A 25256-nucleotide genomic window follows, 5' to 3' on the forward strand; every position below is an offset into this window, starting at 1 on the left:
TGTATATATATGTATGTGTGTGTGTATATATATATGTATGTGTGTGTGTGTATGTGTATATATGTATGTGTATGTGTATATATGTATATGTATGTGTATATATGTATATGTATGTGTATGTATGTGTATGTGAATATATGTATGTGTATGTGTATATATGTATATGTATGTGTATGTATATATATATGTATATATATATGTGTGTGTATATGTATGTATGTGTGTGTGTATATGTATATATATATATATATGTGTGTATGTGTATATACACACCTTGCTACGTGTATTGCGTTAGGCTAACCGAGACTTGTCATTTGCACTTATATATTGTTGCTCTTTTGTTAGTTTTGACTGCTTTTATTGTCCTCATTTGTAAGTCGCTTTGGATAAAAGCGTCTGCTAGATGACTAAATAAATAAATAAATATATATATATATATATACACACACACATATATGTATATATATTTTATTATTATTATTTTTAGACTGAATAGTAAAACAAATTCCCAAGGCAACTCGGACATCCCATGTCATTTATGGCTGATCATATTTGATCTATTTTTGAGATGTTTTGTGTGTTCTGCACTCAGGTAGCTGTATCCAGTGGGGAGGTAGGCTTTTCCAGGGTTCGTGATGAAGTTCACCCTGCCCCTGGAAAGCCGGAAGCTGTCGTCTCTTCTAGAGAAGGCAGTTTCTAGGGAAGCCAAACTATGGAAGGTTTACGTGCCAAAGAAACCTACCAACCAGGTGAGTCTGTCAGCTGATAGCTCTGGTTTGTTTGGTATAACAACAATGTTTAGATTGTGGGAGGCAGATAAATGAAGCTAGTTTCTGTGTAGCTCCATTGGGAATATGTGAATAGTTATGTTGCAATATACTGTCATCATTATCATGTGCTGTAATTTGGGTCTCTTAGGATTAAATGTGTATGATTTGCTGTATATGAATCTGTAATTTGGTAAACAGAGAGACACTGGGATTAGTACAGTTATATGAGGCTGTGTTATCTCTAGATGTAGTTGTCTGCTTATTGTTTGTGTTTATGTTTGTAACACACATATGCGACCAGCTGTCTGAGGTCTGCTATCCAACCCCATCCTGACGGGAACCAGGCCGTTTTATTGTGTGTATTTAGTGTTAGTATTTTAGTATATTTGAGATACTATGAATTGTTAATGTTTTTCAGTTTTTGTTATTTAGGTTTTTATTTTTATATTTTGTTTTCAAATTAATTTGACTGTTTTAGTGATTTTGTTGTTTGTCATTTTTTTTATTAGTTAAATTTTTTTGTTCTTAAATATGTCTGTATTTTTTTTATTTATTTTAGTTTTAGTAAGTTTAGCATATCAGGTTAAACTAAATTAAAATGAGAAATGTATCCTCGACAACTAGCTGAAATAAAATAAGTTTAAGGTTTTTGTTTATTTCAAGTAATGAAAATGTTTTTAAATGGTTTTAGTTAACTATAATAAGCCTGTGATTATTTTATTTTAATCATAACAATCAGAACATTTAGCAATAGGAATAACAACAGCAATAAGTGTACATATTGGGGTAGTGATTAATGTCAGAATGCATTACTATTATAAATCAATATCTGTGCATCTGAAAAGGGGTTTGATTTGGCTGGTTTGGGTCATGTCAGATTGGATTAATGCATATGCAATCCTGTGTGTTGTGTAGCTGATTCAATGCATTTTTCTTCTTCAGGATACAGATATTTCCCCTGAAAAGCGTGATGAGGCCGTCCGGTGGTTGAGGGATGTTCATTCCCAGCTGAAGCTCTATCCAGAGACCCTCTGCCTGGCCATCGGCATCCTGGATCGCTTCCTCTCTGCCATTAAGGTAATGTTTAAAAACGTCTGACCGGTCAAGGTCTTCTGCCCCAGTCAATGATTGTGGGTTTATGACGTTTTCCATTATCCAGCTGTCCATAACAGGGTTTAGCCGTGTGTTGGCTGGCTTAATTGCAGCTCATGATAGGTACTTCACATAATAACACCTATTTTTAAAATCAATTATAATAATACTCTTCTCTGTCATTTCTGCATTTCACCTGTGTTCAATCTTGTGTAGTAGTGTAGCTTATACTTGGCATGATAAACTGCATATGATGTTGCTATTAAATGCATACATTTATAAGATTATAAATGTATGCATTTAAATTTATGCATGTATGCATTTCATGCGTTATCATTTAATGCAGTATAATTTGAATGCATTATAATTTATGCATTCATGTTTGTGCATGTTATGCATTATAATTTATGCATTTGAATTTGTGCATGTTATGCATTGTAATTTATGCATTTAAAGTTATAATTTTTTATATAATTAACATAATTGCTTTTGAGATGCAGCGAACACTTGTGTACTTGTGTAGTTAGGTCACTATTTAGCTGAGCTGTTTTATTAGCTGTGTTTTGCACTCTGTTTGCCATTTTCTTTTAGCACATCAGAAGGGTTGCAGAGACTATTCTAGAATTGTTTGTTTTATTTTTTATTTTTAGAGAAAGTGAAACTGCACTGTGATGTATTTTTAGATGCAAATATACGGCAGTCATTGCAGATCTGATTAGTTCTTGTGCTTTGGCATGAACAGGAAATAAACACAGGAAATGCACGTGTCTGTGAAAAAAAAATTTGCCATGTGCTGTTGTGGCATAAAAGTGCACGAGATGCAGTATTGCAGTACCATTATTGGTCAATCTCTCTCTGTCTCTTTTTCAGGCTCGTCCAAAGTACCTGCGCTGTATCGCCATCTCTTGTTTCTTCCTGGCTGTTAAGACCAGTGAGGAAGATGAGGTGAATGCAGTATTAATATGCTGATCAGTAGCAAACAATGTACGTCTGTTATTCTAAGAGGCAATAGAGTAGAATGAAGGTCAACATTAGTCATCGCGGGTCTCTGTGGCTTTATTTATGTAGCATAAGTAATATTTTTTCTGTGGGAAACGGTGACCCTGGATGGAACATCTTTGATGTCTCAAGTCTAAAATCAGCCCCAGTTTGATGAGCCTTTGCAGAGGCTGAAGGATGACAAAACATTGCCTTCAGACAGTGAGAAATTAGCTGTAGAATTATAACGACTGAGATTTCTGTACTGGCTTCTGCTTCAAACGCTAATATTTAATCTGATTATTTTCTGGCAGCTCTTTAAAGTCATTTCTGGCTAGAACTGACCATGTGATGTGGCTTAAACTTAGTGAAGCAATTACTATAATTTAGTTAAAAGTTTTGCCATTATTTTACTATTATATTTGAACTTGTTTTTGGTGGGCGTTCCTGTCTGTATAACCTTTTAAAATCAAATCAAATTGTGTAGCGATTTTACACATGGTTTCAAAGCAACTTGCAATAAATCATGCAATAATATAGTTCACGTTTTGCAATGATACAAGCAGTCATATATATAGAATATATTGTCCTATGCAAATATATATATATATGTATATATACAGATAAAATTGGACATGCTTATATATACAACCAAATATAAAGAGCTTATATAATATGTGTTTTGCAGCGTATCCCATCTCTGGGAGAGCTGGCGTCCAGCAGCAAATGTGGCTGTTCTCCATCGGAGATCTTGCGGATGGAGAGGATTGTTCTGGATAAGCTGAACTGGGACCTGCACTCTGCCACAGCACTGGACTTCCTTTACATCGTGAGTGCACTTCCTCTCACACACACATGCAACCTTTGCAGCTCTACGTACAGACACTGAACTCTCCTTTCACATATTCTGTGCTCTCTGATAGTATGGTATGTAGTATGGGATAGTATGTAATTGTATGGAGGTCTGGCTGAGGTCGTCCACAGATAGTGCACATACGTCTCCAAGATTATTGAAAGAAGTGTTAAATAGCACTTTGTATGTAAAACTGCTTTTTAAACGGATGTTTTCCAGTCAATCTAAATCAAATATCTTAAAGACATTTTCTAAAGGTCTGTTTAACATCTGACAGAAAACATCTTAGACATAGTGCAGATAAACAAACGCTCTCAAAAAATATAATAAATCATGTATAAGTAATATTTGTTGTTTGTTCAACTAATGTTAACTTCACCAAACCTGTGAATTGTTACCATAAACACCATGACCTCATTCATTTCTGCCATAATTGGTGTGTTTTACAGTAGCGGTATTTAATTAGCTTCATATAGGAAGAAGATTTCAGTTTAGGTATTCTAATTCACACAGAACACTGTGCTAGTTTACAAAAGTACCAAACAATTGTTAAACATATTTGCTAATGCATCAAAACATCTTACTGTTGCTCATATTTAGGGTTAGGGATCTGAATACGGGATTTCTTCCAAGCAAACGCCATCTTCTAAATTTTCAAAATGTTTCTAAAATGCATTTTCTTCGTTTTTCAGTTTATATTGATGCTTAAGTCAACCAACAAAAAAACTTTGTGCAACTTTAAAGCTCTTTGGCTGTGAAACTTGGATGTACTGGATGTTGCTGCTGCTAGTAAGAGAAATGAATTCAGATCTGCTTTCTCATGTGGGTGTTGAGGAAGGATCCCCATTGTTGGTATATTGAGGTTGCTGTTAATAGCCTGGCTCTCCATGTGGGTGCTGAAGGACTGCCAAATCATCCGGTTAAGTGCTGAGATCCAAAAATATAGATTTTTATTCATTTTTATCTCTCTCTGTAGTTCCATGCGATGGTTCTGAGCTGTAAGTCCGGGCGGCTGAACATGGCGTTGTCGGGTCTGAACCCGTCGCAGCACGTGGCTCTGCTCACCCAGCAGCTCTTCCACTGTCTGGCCCACAATGCACTGCTGCCGGTGCATGGCTCATTGCTGTCCCTCGGCCTCATCACGCTGGAGCTGGAGAAACTCTGTCCTGATTGGCTCGCTCTCACTGTCGACCTGCTGCACAAATTACAGGTGAGAACTTATGAAGTTCACTGGCTCCAAATTATCTAACTAGTCTTGAAATGATTTCAGTGTTCATCTGGGAAATATACAAATATTTCCATAAAAAAAAAAAAAAGTATATATATATATATATATATATATATAAACACACACACACATTTTTTTAAATGGAAATTTTTTGTCTTTTTAGACAAAGTCAAAAAAAAAATTTCTAAACAAAATGTTGCTTTTGTTAAATATCATTTGATACATCAGGACTTTATGGCTCATATAGTATGAAATAGACTATGGAGCTCAAAACACCAGTATTATCCAAAGGCCCAAACTGAGCAAAAATATTTATTTTGGTGCAGATGCTGGTATTTATATGGCCAAAATATAAGAGAAAATTCTTATAGCCTGTAACATAAATGAGTATAAGAGTATGAAAGACTACTTCCATAAAATGGATAAAAATATCAGTTATCACTCTATATTTCCCATTAATGTCTTAATAAGATGATATTCAAAAGCTTAGCTTTATGATCAAAGCTCTGTAGTTTCAAAAAATATAATGCAATGCAATACAATACAATGATGATTGAGAGATTAACAAATAAAAGTTCCTTAAAAGCCAGATGATCATATTTTTGAACATGATTTTCCAAAACAAATAATGTATGAATAATCAAGCATTGTAAAGTAAACAATTTGTTTCAGTCCAGCAAGTGTTTGTCTTGAAATATTACTAACAATATGAAAGTTAATGTTAAGTTTACTTAATAAAAATCAAGATTTCACAGCACAAAGACCTGTGCTGAAGGTGGACATTTTTACAATTATAGTTAAAGGTTTACTTGATTAAAACAACAACAACTACTATCTATCAGATGACAGATGGCATGTAGTAGATCAGGTTGTTCAGAAAAGTTTTAATCATGTTGATCATTTAAAGGCCTTAGAAATGTGCATATCCAATATGGCAAAGCAGCCTTTATAGGGTCAAAAGGGTATTGAAAAGGGTTAAATGGGTATTGAACATTGTTTGTAGAAATAATGTAGCTTAAGAGATTTTAGAGGGAAAAGCAGGAGATCACATTCAAACGTTTCTATTAAAGAAATCCATAAAGTGTTCAGGAAGATCACAACGATCTGTGGTCACTCTAAACTTTTCTTGAGGTCTCATCATCAGTGTCAGTCAGGTTGTGACGATCCAGTTATCTCATTATTCCTCGCTTACAGAGGCTCTGTTGATGCGTGATGTGTAATTGAACTCATCTGCTCAGACTATTCGTTCGAGCCGCACTAGCGTGTATAATCCGTCTCACATGTTTGGTTTTCTGTAGGCTCTTAAACTCTTATCATAACTCAGAAGAGGCCCGGTCAGTCACTTCTCCAAAGCAAACTCTGTTATCAATGCCAGCAGCGAGCTCAAAGCGAAACTAAAAATAAAGACCTTTAAAAGTCCCTTGCTTTACAGTGATGACTGTCATACGGTTAATAACTGATAAAGAAATTCCCATAAGTTTACAGGTTATTGCATCATTAAACATACAGGTTCAGTAACTAATACTGTCAACAACAGTGAAACCGTTTTAAAATATTCATGACTATTTATTGAACATTACTGTCTTTTATTGTGATATACACAACCCAAACGTTTTGGGTCTTTAACAGGGTTATTGTAATTACCTAAAACTGAAACTAAAATTAAAAGCCATTACATTTTTTTTTTTTTTTTTTTGTAACTTGAATAAAATAACAAAAAATATAAAAACTAGTTGCTGAAGCAACATTTCTCATTTAATTGTTTAAAACTAAAATCACTATTTAAAAAAAAAAAAAATTTTAAACTTTAACAAATTGAAATAAAAATGAAAAAAATATAAAACAAAAAACTGATTCAAAATATAATAGTATCTCAGTGGCTGCATTTATTTGTTCAAAAATACAGTAAAAACAGTAATATTGTGAAATATTATTACTATTTAAAATGAGCCTTTTCTATTTGAGTATATTTTAGAATGTAATTTATTCCTGTGATCAAAGCTGAATTTTCAGCATCATTACTCCAGTCTTCAGTGTCACATGATCTTCAGAAATCATTCTAATATGCTGATTTGCTGCTCAAGAAACATTTCTGATTACTATCAATGTTGAAAGCAGTTGTGCTGCTTCATATTTCTGTGGAAACAGTGACACATAATTTTTTTCACAATTCTTTGATGAATAGAAAGTTCAAAAGAACAGCATTTATTGGAAATGGAAATTTTTGTAACATTATAAATGCCTTTACTGTCACTTTTGATCAATTTAATGCCTCCTCGCTGAATAAAAGACCCCAAACTTTTGAACGATGGTGCATATCATCATAATTTTTTTTCTGTTTCCTCTCTTTCAGATCGACAGTTCTCAGCTGATCGGCTGTCGAGAGCTGGTTGCACGTTGCCTGTCCACGCACACGGCTTCCCTGCCTCCTAACACTGTGTACATCTGCCATCCCCTGCCGAACGCCCCGGAGCCTCGGTACGGGGGAGTCCTGCCCGCCTGGCACGTCTCCCCCGCCCCGACAGCGCCCTCTGACCCCAACACCACCCACACCCGCTCGTGCAAGTCTTCGGCCAAGCGGAAGGTGGAACACATGGAGGTGGATGAGTATTTCGATGGGATCAAGCGCCTGTACAACGAGGAGAGTCCCCAGGAGGGGGCGCCCACGTGCACGGCCGAAATGATGCGAGGAGGACAGGGTTTACTGGTGATACAGCAGAACGCTGGCTCCTCCCCCTGCCCGCCTCTCCAACCGGTCAGAGAAACCTAGAGGAAACGGCTAATCAATCACATAACCGCAGCAGCAGCGTTCATCAGTTCACCTCAGAGCAAGAGAGAGGCCAAAATACTAACAAAAAAAGCATACTCTTTGCATGATGCCATTTCATAACCGTAAACATGAAAGGCTTTAAAAAAGCAGAAAAAAAAATATATATAAAGGAAAAATGTTTGCAAAAAAAAAGTAGGAATATTTTTCCCTCCATCTGTGGAAACTGGTATTGTTCCTGTTTGTCTCTTTTTATATGTATTTGCCCATTTTATTTAATCTAAAACTTTCACTGTTATCTTTTCTCACTTTTTATTTGTCAGACACAGCCCTCAACACTTCTAGTTTTTATTAAATAACATTTTTATTAAAGTAATAAAAAATATTTTCATAATAATAAATATATATTTATAATAATAAATATATATTTATATATTATTATTTTAATTGTATTTTTTTAAGGCCATGGTTAAAGAGTGGCATTTCTGAAGATGTATATTCGTTTTGTACAAATTTACACTCTCATTCATAGCTGGGTCTGATTGCTTGTGATGTGTGTGTGTGTGTGTGTGTGAGCATTTGAAGGGTGATAATGTCCCTATCACTTTCTTATAATGAGCATTAATGATGAGCCTAGTGTTTGTGGCATTAGATCACACATGGCGTGGCTTGGTTAGATGAACTGTTTGTCGCTTGTTCTAAACCTAGTAATGTAACTGTTATAATGATTAGAATAAACTGCGTAAGATTCTGAACTAACAGAAGAAGCTTTAGACTGTCACCATTCCTTTGCTGATCATAACCTTCCTGCCGAAAGCTCTCTCTCCTGCTCTGAGGTGCTGATGACGGTCCGGGCCGCTGCTGAGAAACCTCCCAATGCTCAAATAAATGAAAATCTACTGAACTGCTCGTGTCTTCTCGTTTTTCTGAGTTTGTGTGGAGAAATAATACTCTGCCAGAGGATCCCTGTTAAGAATGAAATCTGAGATCTTCTCTGCGGACTCATAGCTCTCATTAACAAAAGAGAGAAACTGAGGGGTCATGATTGTGACACAGGTCAGATTGAGTTGCCAAAGAAAAGCTCATTCAATATCTAAAGCCTACAATGACAAATAAGTGAATGAGGCACAAATAGGAATTTGTTGAATTGCTGGAACTGTAGTGTTTTATCTAAGGTAAGGTCAAGCAAATTTCCAAGATGGAGCAGATAAATGTTCCTGTCCATGCGCAAATGTAGTATGTGTACATGCATCACATTTCCATACATAAAATATGTTGTCATATGTTAAAAACATGTATGAAACCTATTAGAAATTTGAACAATGTTAATTTAATTAAAATATGTTTTAATAAAGTTGCATATTGTTTGCTACATTAACAGTAATCAAATAGATATTAACATATTTACACCTGCAAAATTACTATAGGAATTTTTATTTTTTGTTATAAACTTTTATCTTTATTATATATCTTGTAGATAATAGATCACTTGATGAAGGGCAATATATGTCATATTACATTTTCGTATGGGTGCATTTCGTGCAATAAAAAAAACAATAACGCTACAGAATCTTTTTTCCATCATTAACTTTATATTTTTATGAATGTCAATGTTTAGTGGATGGAGTCGGTTGTCCTCAAGTTCACACAGGTGAAGTTCATCACATTAATTATGAACATACTCAACTACAAAAAAGTTTTGAACAGTATTTATATTTTTTTATAGCAAAGTTTTTAAAAGATAGATTAATTTATACATAAATAAATATATACATACATTCGTAGGTTGATAGTGTGTGTGGTACACAGGTAAGCTCAGCACGCAGGTATGCAGGTGGAACTGAGAGAGAAACCCGTGGGCGGAGTTACAGTCTTAACAGGCGAAACCGCTTGTCAGGTCCTTCAGTTTGATCGCGCGATAACACGAGATTCACACGGCGAGAGCATGGCCACCGACTTCACACAGGAATCCCTGCTGCGCTTCATCATCAACAGCGGCGGCAAGGTGCGAAATGTGGATTTATTAACCCACTACAGGCGGTTTTTGCGGGAGGACGAAGAGAGTGAGCAGAACCGGGAGTTATTTAAGAGGTATGTGAACTCCGTGGCGACTGTGAGGCAGGAGGAGGGGGTGTCTCATGTTGTGCTGAGGAAAAAATACCGTGTGCATCTCGGAGACATCGCCAAGAACCGAGAGCCCGAGCAGCAGAATGAACGAGACTCTAAACCTCAAGCTGCTTTGACCGTCCCAACTCGTGTTGAAATCTTGCCAGTTGCTGGAATCCTCACCACCACCACCACCAACAACAACAACAACGATTCTGCTCCCAGTTTTGAGAAAGCTGTCAGAACTTCATCACCACATGGGAGGGAACAACCTGCTGTCTCTGCTTCCTGCGCGGAACAGGTTAACGATACCTGCCCTTTGAAACCAACCCCATCCGACACGGACAGTCGCTCGAGTGGGAGCGGCCAGAGCTTTGAACAGCCATGGGAGTCGAAAGCAACCAGGGAGGCAACAGATCTGGAACACAACGGTGTTTACGTTGCCAAACAGAGACAATTAAGGGAAGCAGATGGTTGCGAGCAGTCCTTCGTCAACCCTGCTTACTATGAGGTTAGAGTGTCGCCTACGGTTGAAAGGAAAAGTTTGAATGCAAGCACATCGGACGTTCACACCAAACACTCAGACGAGCCTGTCGCCGAAGAATGGCCTTTGTGCTCGACCCTCGGACAGTCTCACATATACAAGTCTTCGCCTTGTCTGCTGGACCGCCCTGTTTCTCCACACATACACTCCCAGACGTACAACCAAGCAGGCTTAAGCCGAAGCAATGATAGCCTACTACGACCAAACGGAGGGTTTAATGGATTTCCGATCCAGGAGGGGGACGAATATGAGCCTCACGGCGTGTCTGTTGACGACCCTCAAGTCTATGCAAGTGCAACGTACTTGCAGATCCGTCACTCATCGAGTCTTTCCTCAAGTCATGACAGCGTCTCAATCCCCTCGCCTTGTTCTACACCACCTGACACTGGTTGGCCGCACGGCAATGAGTGGTCCAGCGATCAGGGACTTATCCCAGGACAAGACGGGAATGATGTACGAGCTTTCCTACGTCGCACTCAGGAAGAAAGGCTGCTGTCGCAACTCTACCAACCGAGTCGCAACATCATGTCCATGCACCACTCGACCGGTCACCTCATCGACGAGGACTCGAGGGCTTCTATGCAAAGCAGTTCACCGGAGACCTGTCGCGGACCCATCATCCGCCGCTTGACGTCCCGTCTGCGGAGTCGCATGTGTCGGAGTCTCGGAGAAGACCTGGATCAGCCATTCCCAGAGGACAACATCTCGGCACGGCACAACCGACTCCAGCTGCTGTCCTCCACTCTAAGCATGGGCAATTTAGTCTCGCAGTCCTCTAGCCGAGGACAAAGTTCCCGAGACCTCTCGTCGCCTTCTGGATCCACACGAAGCTTGGCGACCTCCTTGCACGATGGTTCCTTCAGCGGCAAACACTCATCCATCCCTCTTGACCCCAGAGAACACGACTGGTTTGTCAAAGCGGCATCAGGCACATGGACCGACATCTATGCTCTATTCCGAGATGACCCGAACCTCCTGAGCAAGCAAGACTTCATATCCGGCTTCACCATCGTCCACTGGATCGCCAAGCATGGTGACCATCGCGTCCTGAATACGCTGTGGTACGGCGTCGACAAGGCTGGGATGACTTTAGACGTCAATGCAAAGACCTTGTGCGGATACACGCCGCTCCACCTGGCGGTCATTCACGGCCACAAGAAATTAATTCGGCTCCTGGTGCAAAAGTTCAACGCTGACGTGCGGATACGGGACAGCAGTGGTAAAAGAGCATGGCAATATCTGAGCAAAAACGAAAACTGGGACATCTTAGAACTTCTGGGTGCCCCACAGAAATGCATCAGCGGTAGTCCAGCGACGCCAGCAAACCTGACCGCAAGACCTGCCAACACCAAGGTGAACATCAACAGACATTCGTCTATCGCTGCACTGTTCAAACACAAGTCTCACTTGAGGGTCTCATCTAGTCCAGAAGCCTTTTAGCGACTAGATTGTTGTAAGGACCTAAACCCTTGCTCATAATGGTGGCACTTTTTGCTGGTGAAAAATCCCTTCGTTTTATAATTAAAAAATGGAAACTTGCATTGAACGGTACAATGTTTTTCCTGTTTTGTTTTTGGTTTGTAACTTTATATGTGTCTGGGTTTTGTGTGTTTTCTATGAAAGTCATTTATATATTCTGGCATCCCTTGTGAGGCCGATATTAAATACCTCTTTTGTATTATGAAATAATTATGTTAAAGGAATAATTCACCCAAAAATGAAAGCCCTGCCATTTTTTTTTACTCGCCCTCAAACCTATTGGACTTTTTTTTTGGTCCATGCAATGAATTTCAATGGGGTCCAATGCTGTTTTGGAGACATGAAGGTGAGTAAATTATGGCAGGATTTAAATTTTGGGTGGACTATCCCTTTAATAAGTCTTATATGCAGCAGTGTTTGGCTTTGTACTGACAAACTAGATTCTAAGTCATGTTGTTTCAGACCGAGGATCATCTAAATACATGTTCTGCTCATAACAAGTTGTTCATTTCCTCTGCAGGGACAAATTTGGTTCAGTGCCCTGTAATTGTTTTTACCCTTGAGCTCTGCAGGTGCAGGAAGCTTTTTGTGCCCCCTTTTGTATTTAATCTATGAAACCATGCTGTTCAGAAATGTCCATGTATCTGAGTGACATTTCAATCTCATTTCGATTTCTTTCTTGCTCTTCATATTGGGATGTTGCAGATGGTGTCTCTCATCACATGATCTCACACGTTGATGCTCTCCAGCACTGTATGCGTTCATGATGAATACCAAAGATAAGCTCCTAGCTGGTTTAAACTGTTTAATATTTAACTCACCTTTCCTCCTTATCTAAATATGTTGAATGAGCGATAAAGAAAAAACGCTCCAAATTCCAATTCATTTATAAGAACATTCCAGCTGTTGCTAAGGAGATGCCAAAACAACCGTAACTCACAGACCTCCTTAAGTGTTGCTTAAGCAACATCCGAGTGACTTGGGTCAAGTTTTCTCTCTCTCTCTCGTTTTGTTTTTCTCCGAATCATTTTATAGAGTGAGTTGATGTGGGAGTAGAAGTTCTGGATGATTTGCATGCTGAGCTAAACCAGTTTTTTTTCTTTCTGTCTGATCTGAGAGATAGAGAAAAGCAGAGTTTGGGAGGAGATGATCTGACTGGTGGAGTTGGGTGTTTTTCTTGATCTCTCCCTATCACAATTGAGCGGTTTTTTTTTTTTACTCCATGGAAACATCACGGCCTGATTTGTGGGTATGAAGTGTTGTTTGCAGACATGTTTCGACATGTCAGGGTGTGTTGGCTGTGTTTCTGCTCTGCATTGTCTTGCATAATATTTACACTTTGTGATGCACCTTTATGTTCCAGGTTTATTATTTGAATAAAAGACAAAGACTTTGACCTTTGTAAAACCATCTTGACCTTTGATGCAATGCTTTAAGATACAGACCAATCAAATTGTTAGACCTTGAAATCCGCATTTATGGTTGTGCTTCATGCTGCATTTTTAGATCATTTTCTCTTTGGTTTCACAGAATTTCCCATCCATTACATCATGCCATAATCTCTAAACCTTTATGAGGCATATGCTGATTTCATGCTACTGCTTAAATGATTCAGATTGCTTGCTCAGCCCTGATAAAGTAGTGGATATCACTATGGATTAGCCGTTACTCTGATCTGTGATCTGGTTACCATTACATTGTTTGTTTGGCAGTTTCTTGTTCCTCGCTAGTTTCCTGTTGCAGTATTCTTTGAAGTACTGACCATATTATGACCGGTATCAAGTGACTTGATTCTCTCTAGGGATCATTTCAAGAATAAAGGTGCATGTATTCCCACACCTTCTGACCATTTCCCATGCATTTGTGATCAATAGTTTTCAGCGATTATGCTCGCAAAGAGCAATTTCTAGATGCGAAAGCATTTTAAAGTGTTTCTGGAAACCAGAGAAATTTCTTTCCCTGCCCTTTTTACTTGGTTGAGCAACTGGTTTTGCTCAAATACAGAACATTTAGAATATTCCCAGTTTCACCTATGCAGCATAACTTTCGGTTTGCACGTGTGAGGTGAATACTTCAGACGTTTAGCATATTTTTTTAAGCAATGAAATCTGAAATATTTGACAAGTACACCAATCATTTGACAGATACATGTTATTCTGTTTCTAAACAGGAATGTATACAAGCATGAATTATTACCTAGAAACAATTTTTAGGTATAAAAAGCAAAAATATTGATACTTTTTGATTGATCATGTCATATAATATACTATTGAAAATCACAATCTGTAAGTAACAGCATATTAGTGTATCAATAAAATTGGTTAAATTAAATGCAACGGTGAAAACAATGCCTGATGAAGGTCGCATGCTTGAAACGTTGCATTAAAATACGATTTCCAAGAGTGTGGGATTCATTTTTTTTTTTAGGTATAAAACCGGTGAAATATGATTATGATAAACCAATTTTATTAATATACTAATATGCTAAGTGTCACATCTGCATTATAATTTTCAATAGTATATTTACAGGACATGATCAATCAGAAAGTGCAGGTGTTTTATTTTTCATAATTAAACTGCAAATAACGCAACACCAACCAGTGTTGGGGAAAGTTACTTTTAAAAGTAATGCATTACAATATTGCGTTACTCCATTAAAAAGTAACTAATTACGTTACTTAGTTACTTTTTATGGAAAGGAATGCGTTACGTAACTTTTGCATTCATTTTGAGGAATACGGAATCTGTTTTTTTAATTTTGTGAGTGAGATTAATTAATGCATATTCATATTTATTTTAGAACTACAGTAACATCTTCTGATTTCTCTCAACATGGGGACAGGAGAGCTGTCAATCAATAAATTGGAAAAAAAAGTAACTTGCGTTACTTATTTGAAAAAGTAACTCAGATATTCTCTTGTAAATTAAAAAGTAATGCATTACTTTACTAGTTACTTGAAAAAAGTAATCTGATTACGTAGCTCGCGTTACTTGTAATGCGTTACCCCCAACGCTGACACAATAATGTTGTATTTAAAAAATAGATTTATTTTGCTTCCAATTGTGCTCTTTTTGCTTTTAAACAGTGTAAAGCATGGCTGAACCGTTTCTTCAGATTAGCCCCATCAAAAAAACTATTGCATGTGTCTCAGATGACAACAACAGTTTTGCCTCATACAAGAACAGAACAAGAACGCTTCCATTATGAGCTGCTATCGCGGCCTTTTCATACAGATGTACAAGGGTTAGATATTTCGCAAATAAAGATGTTCTTCAAATAAAAAACAGCCACAAATTAAAATAAAATAAAATGGCAAAATAGTTTGGGCATGTGCATTGTGATCAAACCAAAATGTAGAAAAAACCCTGCATTCGGCCAAGTTGTGAATAATATTCAGTTTTAACAGAATGTTTGCTACTGAAACCAAGTACTGATATTGTGTTCAAGTGCCGAGGAAGCATCGTCTCTGATTTAGATAAAATAGCACCTGTTAAAGCCGCCCAAAAACCCCTCGCAAGTCATTTGCTTACAAAAATACAATTTCTATTCTGCTTTTTAACATCTACATTTTAAAATCACGAGGGGATTGAGTATGTACAGCAACGTACAGAGTACAAAATAGTTTCTAAACAACGTAAAATCATAAATAATCAGCTGTCGCTTTTATCGACGGCAGGAATTTCAGATAGACAGAAAGTGTTCGTGTGTTCAATAGTTTCTTGTCTTTGTGACGTCATAGTGGTTCATGTGTTCCAAAGTGCTCAGGGCTGGAAATTATTCGTGTTTCGGCCAATCACAATGAGGCATTTTGTGCCATTGAATTAGCATTGTGCCTTGTGCTTCAGTGTTGTGCTATATGCTAAGTATGTAGTGTAAATGTGCTGTGCATTTGTTTAGTGTAGATAAACCACAGTTATGGTCTTCCATACTTTAAAAAGTCGGAAAAAGTCATTTCCTTCATTTAAGGCACTTCTCAGTGTGCATTGCTTATAGTCAGTGTCACTGATTCTGATTCGTCCTCAGCTGTAAGCGACGTCATTCTATGATGGGCGGAGTCAGAGTGAGGTCACAGTGGTGGGACGTGGCAAGTGGGTGGAGTTAAAACAATGTGGCGTTTGGGGGGCGGGGTCAGTGTTCTTTGGGCGGGACTCAGGGGGGAGGGTCTCATCCAGCCTCTGCACTTGCTCCTCCCCCTGCCGTATGAGCTCGTCCAGGTGGCGCTGGCGAATCAGAAGGGCGGGTTTGATGCGGATGTAACGCTGGTAGTCGCGCAGCTGTGGGCCGCTCAGGTAACTCGCCAGAATGTCCAGAACCACTCGCTCGCGCCGGTCCAGGTTTTCCTTCAGCTCGCGAGCGTCTTCCTGTTGACTGCACAACTGCTTCCTCTTCAGCTGCAGCGATTCCTATAGATTCAGACAAATATATCAGAAATTAATACTTTTATTCAGCAAGGATGCATTAAATTGATCAAAAGTGACAGTAAAGACTTTTATAATGTTACAAAAGATTTAAATGCTGTTCTTTTGAACTTTCTATTCATCAATGAATTGTCAAAAAAAATAACGTATCATGGTTTCCACAAAAATATGAAGCAGCACAACTGTAATAATAAGAAATATTTCTTGAGCATCAAATCAGCATATCAGAATGATTTCTGAAGGATCATTTGACATTGAAGACTGGAGTAACGATGCTGAAAATTCAGCTTTGCATCACAGGAATAAATTACATTTTTAAATATATTCAAAAAGAAACCAGTTATTTTAAATAGTAATAATATTTAACAATATTACTGATTTTACTGTATTTTTGATCAAATAAATGCAGCCTCGATGAGACTTCTTTCAAAAACATTAAAGAATCTCACATTTTTAACAGTAGTGTACATAAATATTTACAGTTGTGCATGATGCTAGATGAAACAGAAATATTATTTTCAATAATAATGTTTCAGCATGTCAACAGTCTCCAAATCATCAGCTGTCTTTGACGTTTAAGGAATGACTAGTTTAGCTTACTCAGCAAACAAGGATGTATTTATGACAGGTCTAATGTTTGTAGAGGACTTAAATTGCATAATATTGCACACAGGTGTTTCCACCAAAAAGGCGTTTAACATCACTCTTAACTAGGGCTGGGCGATATAGCTAAAAAATGTATCAACGATATAATGTTTCATATCGTTCGGTATCGATAATTATTTACATTTTTTAATAACCTTTTTTAAAACAGAGCAATAGAAAAACATTTTTGAATTTAACCACTGTATTTTTAATTTGCCCAATATATTACAAACAACATAACAGTCAATTTTAACAGTCAAACACAAAATAAATTAAACGAATATCTCCTTTCTTATGTTTTATATGCAGATTAAATAAGTCTTAAGGAAACTTTTGGCTTGTCTTCAAATGCCACAGGAGGGCGCAATGAGCAAAATAATGCAGCACATTAAATTGTCAATGCAAATAACTGTCTATAAAAACGTGCATAACGTCTAAATTGAACATATATAAATCAAATATAATTTTGTAAACTGCATAAACAATTATGAACAAAACAGTATCATGTATTTATGCATTGCTTAATACAAAGAGCCGAATCGCCGATCACACAGATTGCATTTAAAAACATATGAGACGCAATGAAATGAAATAAACCTTCACAAATTTGCGTCGCGTTTTCTAAACGTTTAACCGGTTTTAACTTTGCATGGCTTTCTTTGCATCTCTTGCATGAGACGTGAGAGCAGCAGTCATATTTGTCCGTTTAAAAATGCGCTGAATATGCGTTCTGTGTGAATGGCTTGGTTTTAACCCATTCAAGATCTTCGCATTGAGCTTCTATATTTCTCTAATATTTTGAATGAATGACGCAGCAGCGGCGCGTCTCGTGGGCTAGACTAACAAAACATTAAAATGCAACAACGTCACTTACATCATCATCACCGCATCTCGCGCTCCACTAATGACGCTCCCAGACGCACACCTAACGTTCGATTGTACCATTTTTGCATTCAAATGCAAATATTTATTTTAAATTCGACTAATATTAATTTTTTAAATTCACAATCTCATGTTCGTGTTTGTGTGTGCTGTCTGTGTCACTCATAACACGTGCCTATATCGTGCACTATATTGAAAATTTTTTCTATCGTTATCGATGAAGGTGTACCGTCGATAAATATCGATACCGTTTTATCGCCCAGGCCTACTCTTAACAGATACTAATAGTACTCTAGGTTTTATTTGTAACAGTTCCTGATGCCTGTTGAACAGGATTAGCCGTGTTAAACCATTAAATAAACAATAGAGCACAAGCACATGATTGTATGACTTAAAAAGAAACTGTTTTGAAGATATAGGAATTGCTCTGATAAAAGTGTCGTAGACTGATATATTGTAAAAAAAATAAATAAATAAAAAAATCAGGTTCATGAAATGCACATGCATGTGCAATATCTAAAATATTACTGAAGGTAATCCATTTTAAACACCATTATGTCATGAGATATTAAACACACAAAGTCTAATCATCATGAACTTGACCCTCAATTCGTGACGACGTTGATTCTGTGTAATTCGCAGATTAGACTTGATCTCTGTCCTCAGCTGAGTTTGAGACGCAGGTGTCTGAAATGAATCACTCTGTGTTGTTATATAATATTATGTCATTTAATTAGTATTTCTTGTTCTTTCTCAGTGTGTGAAATGTGTAATTATCTGGATCAGCCCTTTATTCAGTAAACTGAATGTTTAGGTAGTGTCAGGTTGGATTGTTGTTAGTTTTGGTCAATGGGAAGGTGATGTGTCCTGTGGTGAGACATACGCCTTATAAAACTATTTTAAAAAGCATTTTGATAATTCCTTCATAATTATTATACATGTAGCCTCTTATACGAAAGGCTATATGCAATATTAGTACTAGTTTGGGATCAGATTTTATTTATTCATTACATTATTTATTTATTCAGCAAGGATGCATTAAATTGATTAAAAGTGACAGTAAAGACATTTATAATGTTCCAATGTATGCTGTTCTTCTGAACCTTTTATTAAAGAACCCTGAAAAAACTGAATCACCGTTTAAAAAAAAAACAAAAAACGAAAACTACAGCAAAAACTACGTTCAACATCGATAATAATAAGAAGTGTTTCTTGAGCAGCAAATCAGCATATTATACTGATTTCTGAAGGATCATGTGACACTGAAGCCTGGAGTAATGATGCTGAAAATTCAGCTTTACATCACAGGAATACATTACATTTTACAATATATTCTTATAAAATACAGTTATTTTAAATTGTAATAATATTTAATAAAATTACTGTATTTTTGGTGAGCAGCAGAAGAGACTTCTGTCAAAAACAATACAAAAATCCCCAAACCTTTGAATAGTAGTGTATAGAAATGCATTTGTCACACTACATGGCCATTTACAATTTACTATTTGAGATTAAGGTGATTGCAAACGGAAAACTTGAAGAAAATATATATTAAAATATTCCCTTACACATTCATATATAAATGCTGTTCATAACTATCCCAATACTAAAGCACAATGTGTTTTTATGTGTGTGATGCTGGCATCTCCCCACAGGCAAAGTGGTTATGATGTTGTAATCTTCTAAAATGATCTCTAATCGTTGTTATGTTCATGTTTATTTAAATCAGGATGGGTAAAAGTGGCTCTGCAGGGCAGTAGATATGTCAGACTGATTACATTACAAACTGGATCCTTGTTTGTTAACTGGTATATAAAAGGAGATAATCACATTTTCCTTGTTCTTTTGAAATGTTTGATGATTTATACCATGCCTGATCATATTGGTCTGAATTTTTGTACACCACATTTTAGTGCAAATTGTTTCGCAAATGTGTAATGCAGGTCATTTGTAATGCAACTTTGCATAAACGTTGTTTGCAAGGATGTGACAGCACTAAATATAATGCATCGACAGCAGCAGGACATTTTTGCTGCTGTCCCTTTAAGACTTGTATGTAAACACCATATTTGCATATAAAATGAGCAATAATTCTTGCCCATTTCATATGCAAAAACAGTGTTTACATAGACGTCTTAAAGGTACAATGGCAAAAATGTCATATTTAGTACAAAGCATTATTTTAGTATTATTTATATTAATATTAAACCCTGAAACAACATAAACTACCAAATGTTGCTACAAGTTTGATTGCAACATATAATCATTGCTGTTAATAGTGTTCATCGTCTGTTTGATTACGTCATTAACTGGATTTTACCGTACATTTCTGCCATATGTACATCAATTTGACACAGTCACCACTGACTAGCTACTACTAAATATATTGTAGAAACTTAATTTTCTGTAAAGCTGCTTTGCAACGAGTTGTATCGTGAAAAGCGCTATAAAAATGAACTTGAATTGAATTTATATTGATATATTTATAATTCATAAATTATTTATTTATTATTTATATTTAATTATACTTTAGTATAACTGAAATACTATAGTTTTTTAATATTTTGAATTAGTTTTGACTTTTATATTTTCCCTGTTAATTTTAATGTTAGTTGTCCGTTTTTGTCATTATGTGTATAGTTATTAATTTTTATTTCAGTTTTAGAGTTATTGAGAAATATTGCTTTGGCAACTAGCTGAACAAACAAAAAAAAATTTATAGTTTACGTTTTAGTTAACTAAACATTTCTAAATTTCAGAAAGATTAAATGAAAATGATCATGATAAAACTGATTAAATGATTAAAAGAAACTAATATTATAATTATTAATATTATTCTAATATTATTATATATTAATATTATAAATTGACCTCAGGGGGTTAAAAAAAGTTTAAAATTCTCTGTTTATTTTCTGGAGCACTCCTCACCCTCTCTTCTGCAGTGTGGTCGTCGCTCAGCCCGTTGAGAGCGTTTTCCACCCGGGCGAGCGGAGGGCTCCGCGACATTATAAATTGACCTCAGGGGGTTAAAAAAAGTTTAAAATTCTCTGTTTATTTTCTGGAGCACTCCTCACCCTCTCTTCTGCAGTGTGGTCGTCGCTCAGCCCGTTGAGAGCGTTTTCCACGCGGGCGAGTCGAGCGCTCAGCGACAGCAGCAGGTTGACGATCTTCTCCAGGTCTCCGACGAACATGCGGTACTTCTCTCTCTCGTTGGGTTTGCAGCGCTCCTGAACTAAAGCCTCCATGCTCTCGCCTAGAGCCGTGAAGCGCTTCTGCTGCTCCGACAGCCCCTCTCTCTCCCCCTGCAGTGAACGCATGCTCACCTGCAGCGCCTGCAACAGCTCCACCTGCAGGACGGGACACAACACTGCACCATCAACAAACAGACTCTCTTAGATCAGAGTTCTGGGCCTCGCATTGATTCAGGGAAATGAAGAATGGCTTTGTGCTCAGTGTCATTGTTCTCATTTTTGTGCCACTGCATTCAGTGAATATAACGTGAATCCAGTATGAGAGTGTAAACAATGCAATAAAGGTTACCACACAGCAAATAAATAAATATCCAAAAATATTTTAAAATATATTTCGGATTGTACAAAAGTGGCCCAAAAACAAAGATGTTAAAACATGTTTACATACATAAATATATAAAATATATGTATAAAAAAGCAAATACTCATATATTACAGTATAAATATATTTTTGATTGATTTTAGTTACTTATATTTCCTAATTATTAGATGATAAACATATTTAAATAAATAAACATATAAAATGTGTACATAAAAATAAATAAATAAATATTTATGCATTACAAATATAAACATATTTTGGTAGTTTGCTTATATGCTTATATTTGGTAAGTGCTTATCTTTTCCTAGTTATTATTAGATTTGCATAAATATACAAAATGTATGTATAAAAATATTACAAATATAAATATATTTTTAGACATTAAAAATTATTTAAATAATTAAATGGTAATATAACAATAATTAAATAAAATGTATACATGTATTAAAAAGTATTTAGTAAAAAAAAAAAATTATGACTCATTTAAATATTTGGATAGGTTTTAGTTATTTATATTTCCTGGTTATTAGATGTTAAAACATTTAAAATCTATGTATAAAAACAAATATTTATGCATTACAAATATAAATATATTTTTGATAGGTTTTAATATTATTATTAGATGCTGAAACATACATAAATATAAAAAATATATGTATACAAATATTTATAAATTTGAAATATAATTTTTTTTGATAAAGGTTTTAGTTACTTACATTTCCTAATTATTATTCATATTTATTTTTATATTTTCATTTATAAATGTGTATCTGACCTTCTTCTGATTCAAGTAAGCGTCTTCGTCGTCCAAGTTGGTTTCCATTTTTCTTGGAACAGCCTGAGAGGGAGTATCTGGACCATCTTGAGCCCTAATAGAGGTCAAACACACGAAACAAAGAGAAACGTTTGTCTTGTTCACACTAGTTTTCCTCCTGAATGCCCTATTTTTCAGATACAGGGACAGAGAATGGCTAAAATCCACATTCCCCGTGTCAAACAGAGCACACGTAATTACACGTTTAGTTCAGCGGCACAACAGAACAATCACACACACCGCATGTCAATGGAGCAAAAAAAGGACTGTGGTTTACAAGTAACAGATAAATGTTTTAAAACCATTACTGTGGTGTTACCCAGTGTTGGGAAGGTTACTTTGGAAATGTAATAGGTTACAGATTACAAGTTACCCTACTTAAAATGTAATAAGTAGTGTAACTTTTCAATTACTTTATTAAAGTAATGTAACTGATTACATTTGATTACTTTTTGATTACTTTTCTAAATGTCTAATATTTTCAACCATGGTTCATACAGTACACAAAAAATAAATGGGTTCAGTTTCCAGGGAATGAGTAAAAAAAGTTATTCCTTTAATGTAATGCAAGTTGCTTTGGATAAAAGCATCTGCCAAATGCATAAATGTAAAAAAAAAGGGAAAAAAAGAAAAAAGATATTACTCCAGTACATGTATAAAAAGCTATGGTTTTTCAAGGTATCAATGTTTGGTTAATCAGATGCATTTCCTGAAAAAAAAGTAATATTGTTGTGAAACAATATATTATATGAGCTTATCTGCAAGATTGTCTACTATCTGAGTGTATCTACAGTTCTACATTCAGCAGGTGGATGGTAAAGACTGAAGGCTGAGAAATGTGTCTATTTCAGGATCGGCCACTAGATGTCAGTGTAGTTCTGCTCTGATTAGCGGGTCACCCATAATTATAGAGACGAGTAAATGTTTTACCAGAGCACCAAAGACAAATTAATGTGAAAAATCTTGAACTTGCTTACTTTTTCGTTCTTGGTGTGTTTGTGTTGGTGATAAACTGTAAATCATGTTTTCAATTAATATATTTCATTTTTTCTTTAAACACTTTCAAATTACGGTCAAATATGGCACCTCAGATCAATGTATTTATGTTTTATTTAACATATGGATATCTTATTGCATTGAACCTTTTTAAATATGTAATGCCATGTTTTTTGGACCATGGTATTCTTTACTTGGAGTAATGATCATCCAAAACAATCTCTGTAACATAGTACCGCCACAGTGGCTTTTTTCTAAGGAACATGAGTGAATTATGCACTAAATACAGGAAACACACAGAAGTGTGTCATTATCTTTACAACATGATCTATTGTTGAGTTATCGCAATAAAATTAGGCCGTGACCTGCAAGCACTAATATAATCAGCTTTAAACAAAGTGCTCTTGTGTTTATCAGCCCTGTGAGCATGAAATCCACCTGATTATTGGGTAATGCTATATTCATGATTCCCGTGCTTTACCTTCAACATCTGTTCAACACTCACCGGTCACTCAAACGGCTGCCGCCACTGATCGTCCTGTGTGAAGGGAAGATGTCCTCCATCAGATCCAGGGTGGTTTTACCTGCCCAGGTGTCCAGGAGCGAGGTGAGGGATTTGTCGTGGCTCACCAGCTCTCGGGCTAAAGTCTCCACGAGCAGCTCGGCTTGTGTCCGCTCTCGTCTGGACAGCAGATGGTAGTCGGCTCCCAGGATCTCAGAGGCGTCCTGCTCTGGAGGAGCGCTGACGGGCGACTGGGGTTGAGAGGCAGCGCTGGTGTTGTCAGGGCTCACTGATGGAGTCAGGAGCTCACCCTCTAGATGGGCTGTTGCGTCAGTCAGATTCTCACAATTGCTGCAACGTGAAAAGAGAGAAAATCATGTAACGGTAATGAGATTGAAGGATCGACTGCATGACAAAAATGAATTTCCACCAATTCCTTCCTCTTCTTTTGAAAAACATAAAACACAACCAACATCTGAGTTAAAATCAGGCATTTACAAAGAAAAGTAAATGGAGCTGATTTGTAAATTGTTTAATTAATCACTATTTCAATAGTACAGTCACAAGATATACACAACACGTGTGTTAAAGTGATTTTAGAGTGAGAAAACTGCAAACTAACCTAAAACAACTGAAAAAATGTTTAAAGAGCTCTACAGCTCAAATAATATGCAAGTTTTGACAACATTAAAAGTGTTTTTATAAAATTATAAGCTTCATACTATTAGAGAATTTAAAAGCAGAAAACTTCCATTTTAATTACCCATATGGAATCTGGCCCAAATATATTTAGAAATATATGAAGAGTTCATTTGCAAAAACCGATAAACGCCACTTAAAAAAAATTAGCTGATTGCCGTGCATTATTCTCCACATATAGCGCGATCTGAACCCTAAACACGTTTTGTCAAAAAAGCCGGTTTTGTCCACTTTCAAGGCATCATCGCGAGTTCACGTTTTACTGCAGAAGCCGACAAGCACCCTTGTTGTTTTTGAACAGAAGCTGATAAGTCCATTTTAGCGAATCAGCGCGCTGTATTCAGGTCAGGTGACAAGGCTACTTTCACTTTGAAAAGACATGCTAGCTGAGAGGAGTTTCGTCAAAGCTGACTAAAAGTTATCGAGGATGGATCATTTCGACAAACTTGATGAACCCGTGATATCTTCTTCGGGGCATAAAAGGAAAATAAAAGCTGAAAATGTTTCACTGAACCTTTTAAACGGAACCTTACTAAAGCAGCACGTTATGGTGGTGAGGGAAAAGCTTCCTGTATTGCGTGTAATCACAACAACAAAGTTTGTCAGGTGTCTACATTGTCAGCTGAGGAGATTACAGAGGGCTTTTGTTTAATTCTGAAACATGAAATGTGGAATTATCTGCTTTTGCCAAAAAAAACTAACTTTTAATATATATAAAAAAAACATACTTTCAATGAATTTTAATTTTATGTTACCTTTATTTTTTGAGTTTTTATTACTTAATCAAAACAACCAAACTGTAGTTTGATTGATAAATTACTTGAAAAAAAAGAAAAACATGATTTATGAAAATTAATAAAAAAGAGTTATCTGTTTTTGCAAATGCAATCTTCATATATATATATATAT

General features: G+C 36.3%; 2 protein-coding genes across 2 annotated transcripts in view; one reads left to right on the plus strand and one right to left on the minus strand.

The window, feature by feature from the left end:
* The window catches only part of ccni (cyclin I), a 9042-nt gene extending 1222 nt beyond the window's left edge, over positions 1-7820 (plus strand). Inside the window, exons 2-7 of the mRNA XM_016569036.1 lie at positions 593-749; positions 1713-1847; positions 2733-2807; positions 3529-3669; positions 4670-4903; positions 7275-7820. Coding sequence (XP_016424522.1) covers positions 636-749; positions 1713-1847; positions 2733-2807; positions 3529-3669; positions 4670-4903; positions 7275-7691 — 1116 coding nt within the window. The 5' untranslated portion in view covers positions 593-635 and the 3' untranslated portion in view covers positions 7692-7820. The remainder of the gene's footprint in view (positions 1-592; positions 750-1712; positions 1848-2732; positions 2808-3528; positions 3670-4669; positions 4904-7274) is intronic.
* Positions 7821-14850: 7030 nt separating this feature from the next.
* Positions 14851-25256, minus strand: part of shroom3 (shroom family member 3) — a 60054-nt gene continuing 49648 nt past the window's right edge. The window contains exons 8-11 of the mRNA XM_016569039.1: positions 23652-23999; positions 22112-22205; positions 20838-21110; positions 14851-16221 (exon numbers count right to left, since the gene is read on the minus strand). Coding sequence (XP_016424525.1) covers positions 15874-16221; positions 20838-21110; positions 22112-22205; positions 23652-23999 — 1063 coding nt within the window. The 3' untranslated portion in view covers positions 14851-15873. The remainder of the gene's footprint in view (positions 16222-20837; positions 21111-22111; positions 22206-23651; positions 24000-25256) is intronic.

Source organism: Sinocyclocheilus rhinocerous, unplaced genomic scaffold (genome assembly GCF_001515625.1).
Source record: "Sinocyclocheilus rhinocerous isolate Xijiao unplaced genomic scaffold, SAMN03320098_v1.1 scaffold231, whole genome shotgun sequence".
Lineage (NCBI taxonomy): Eukaryota > Metazoa > Chordata > Actinopteri > Cypriniformes > Cyprinidae > Sinocyclocheilus > Sinocyclocheilus rhinocerous.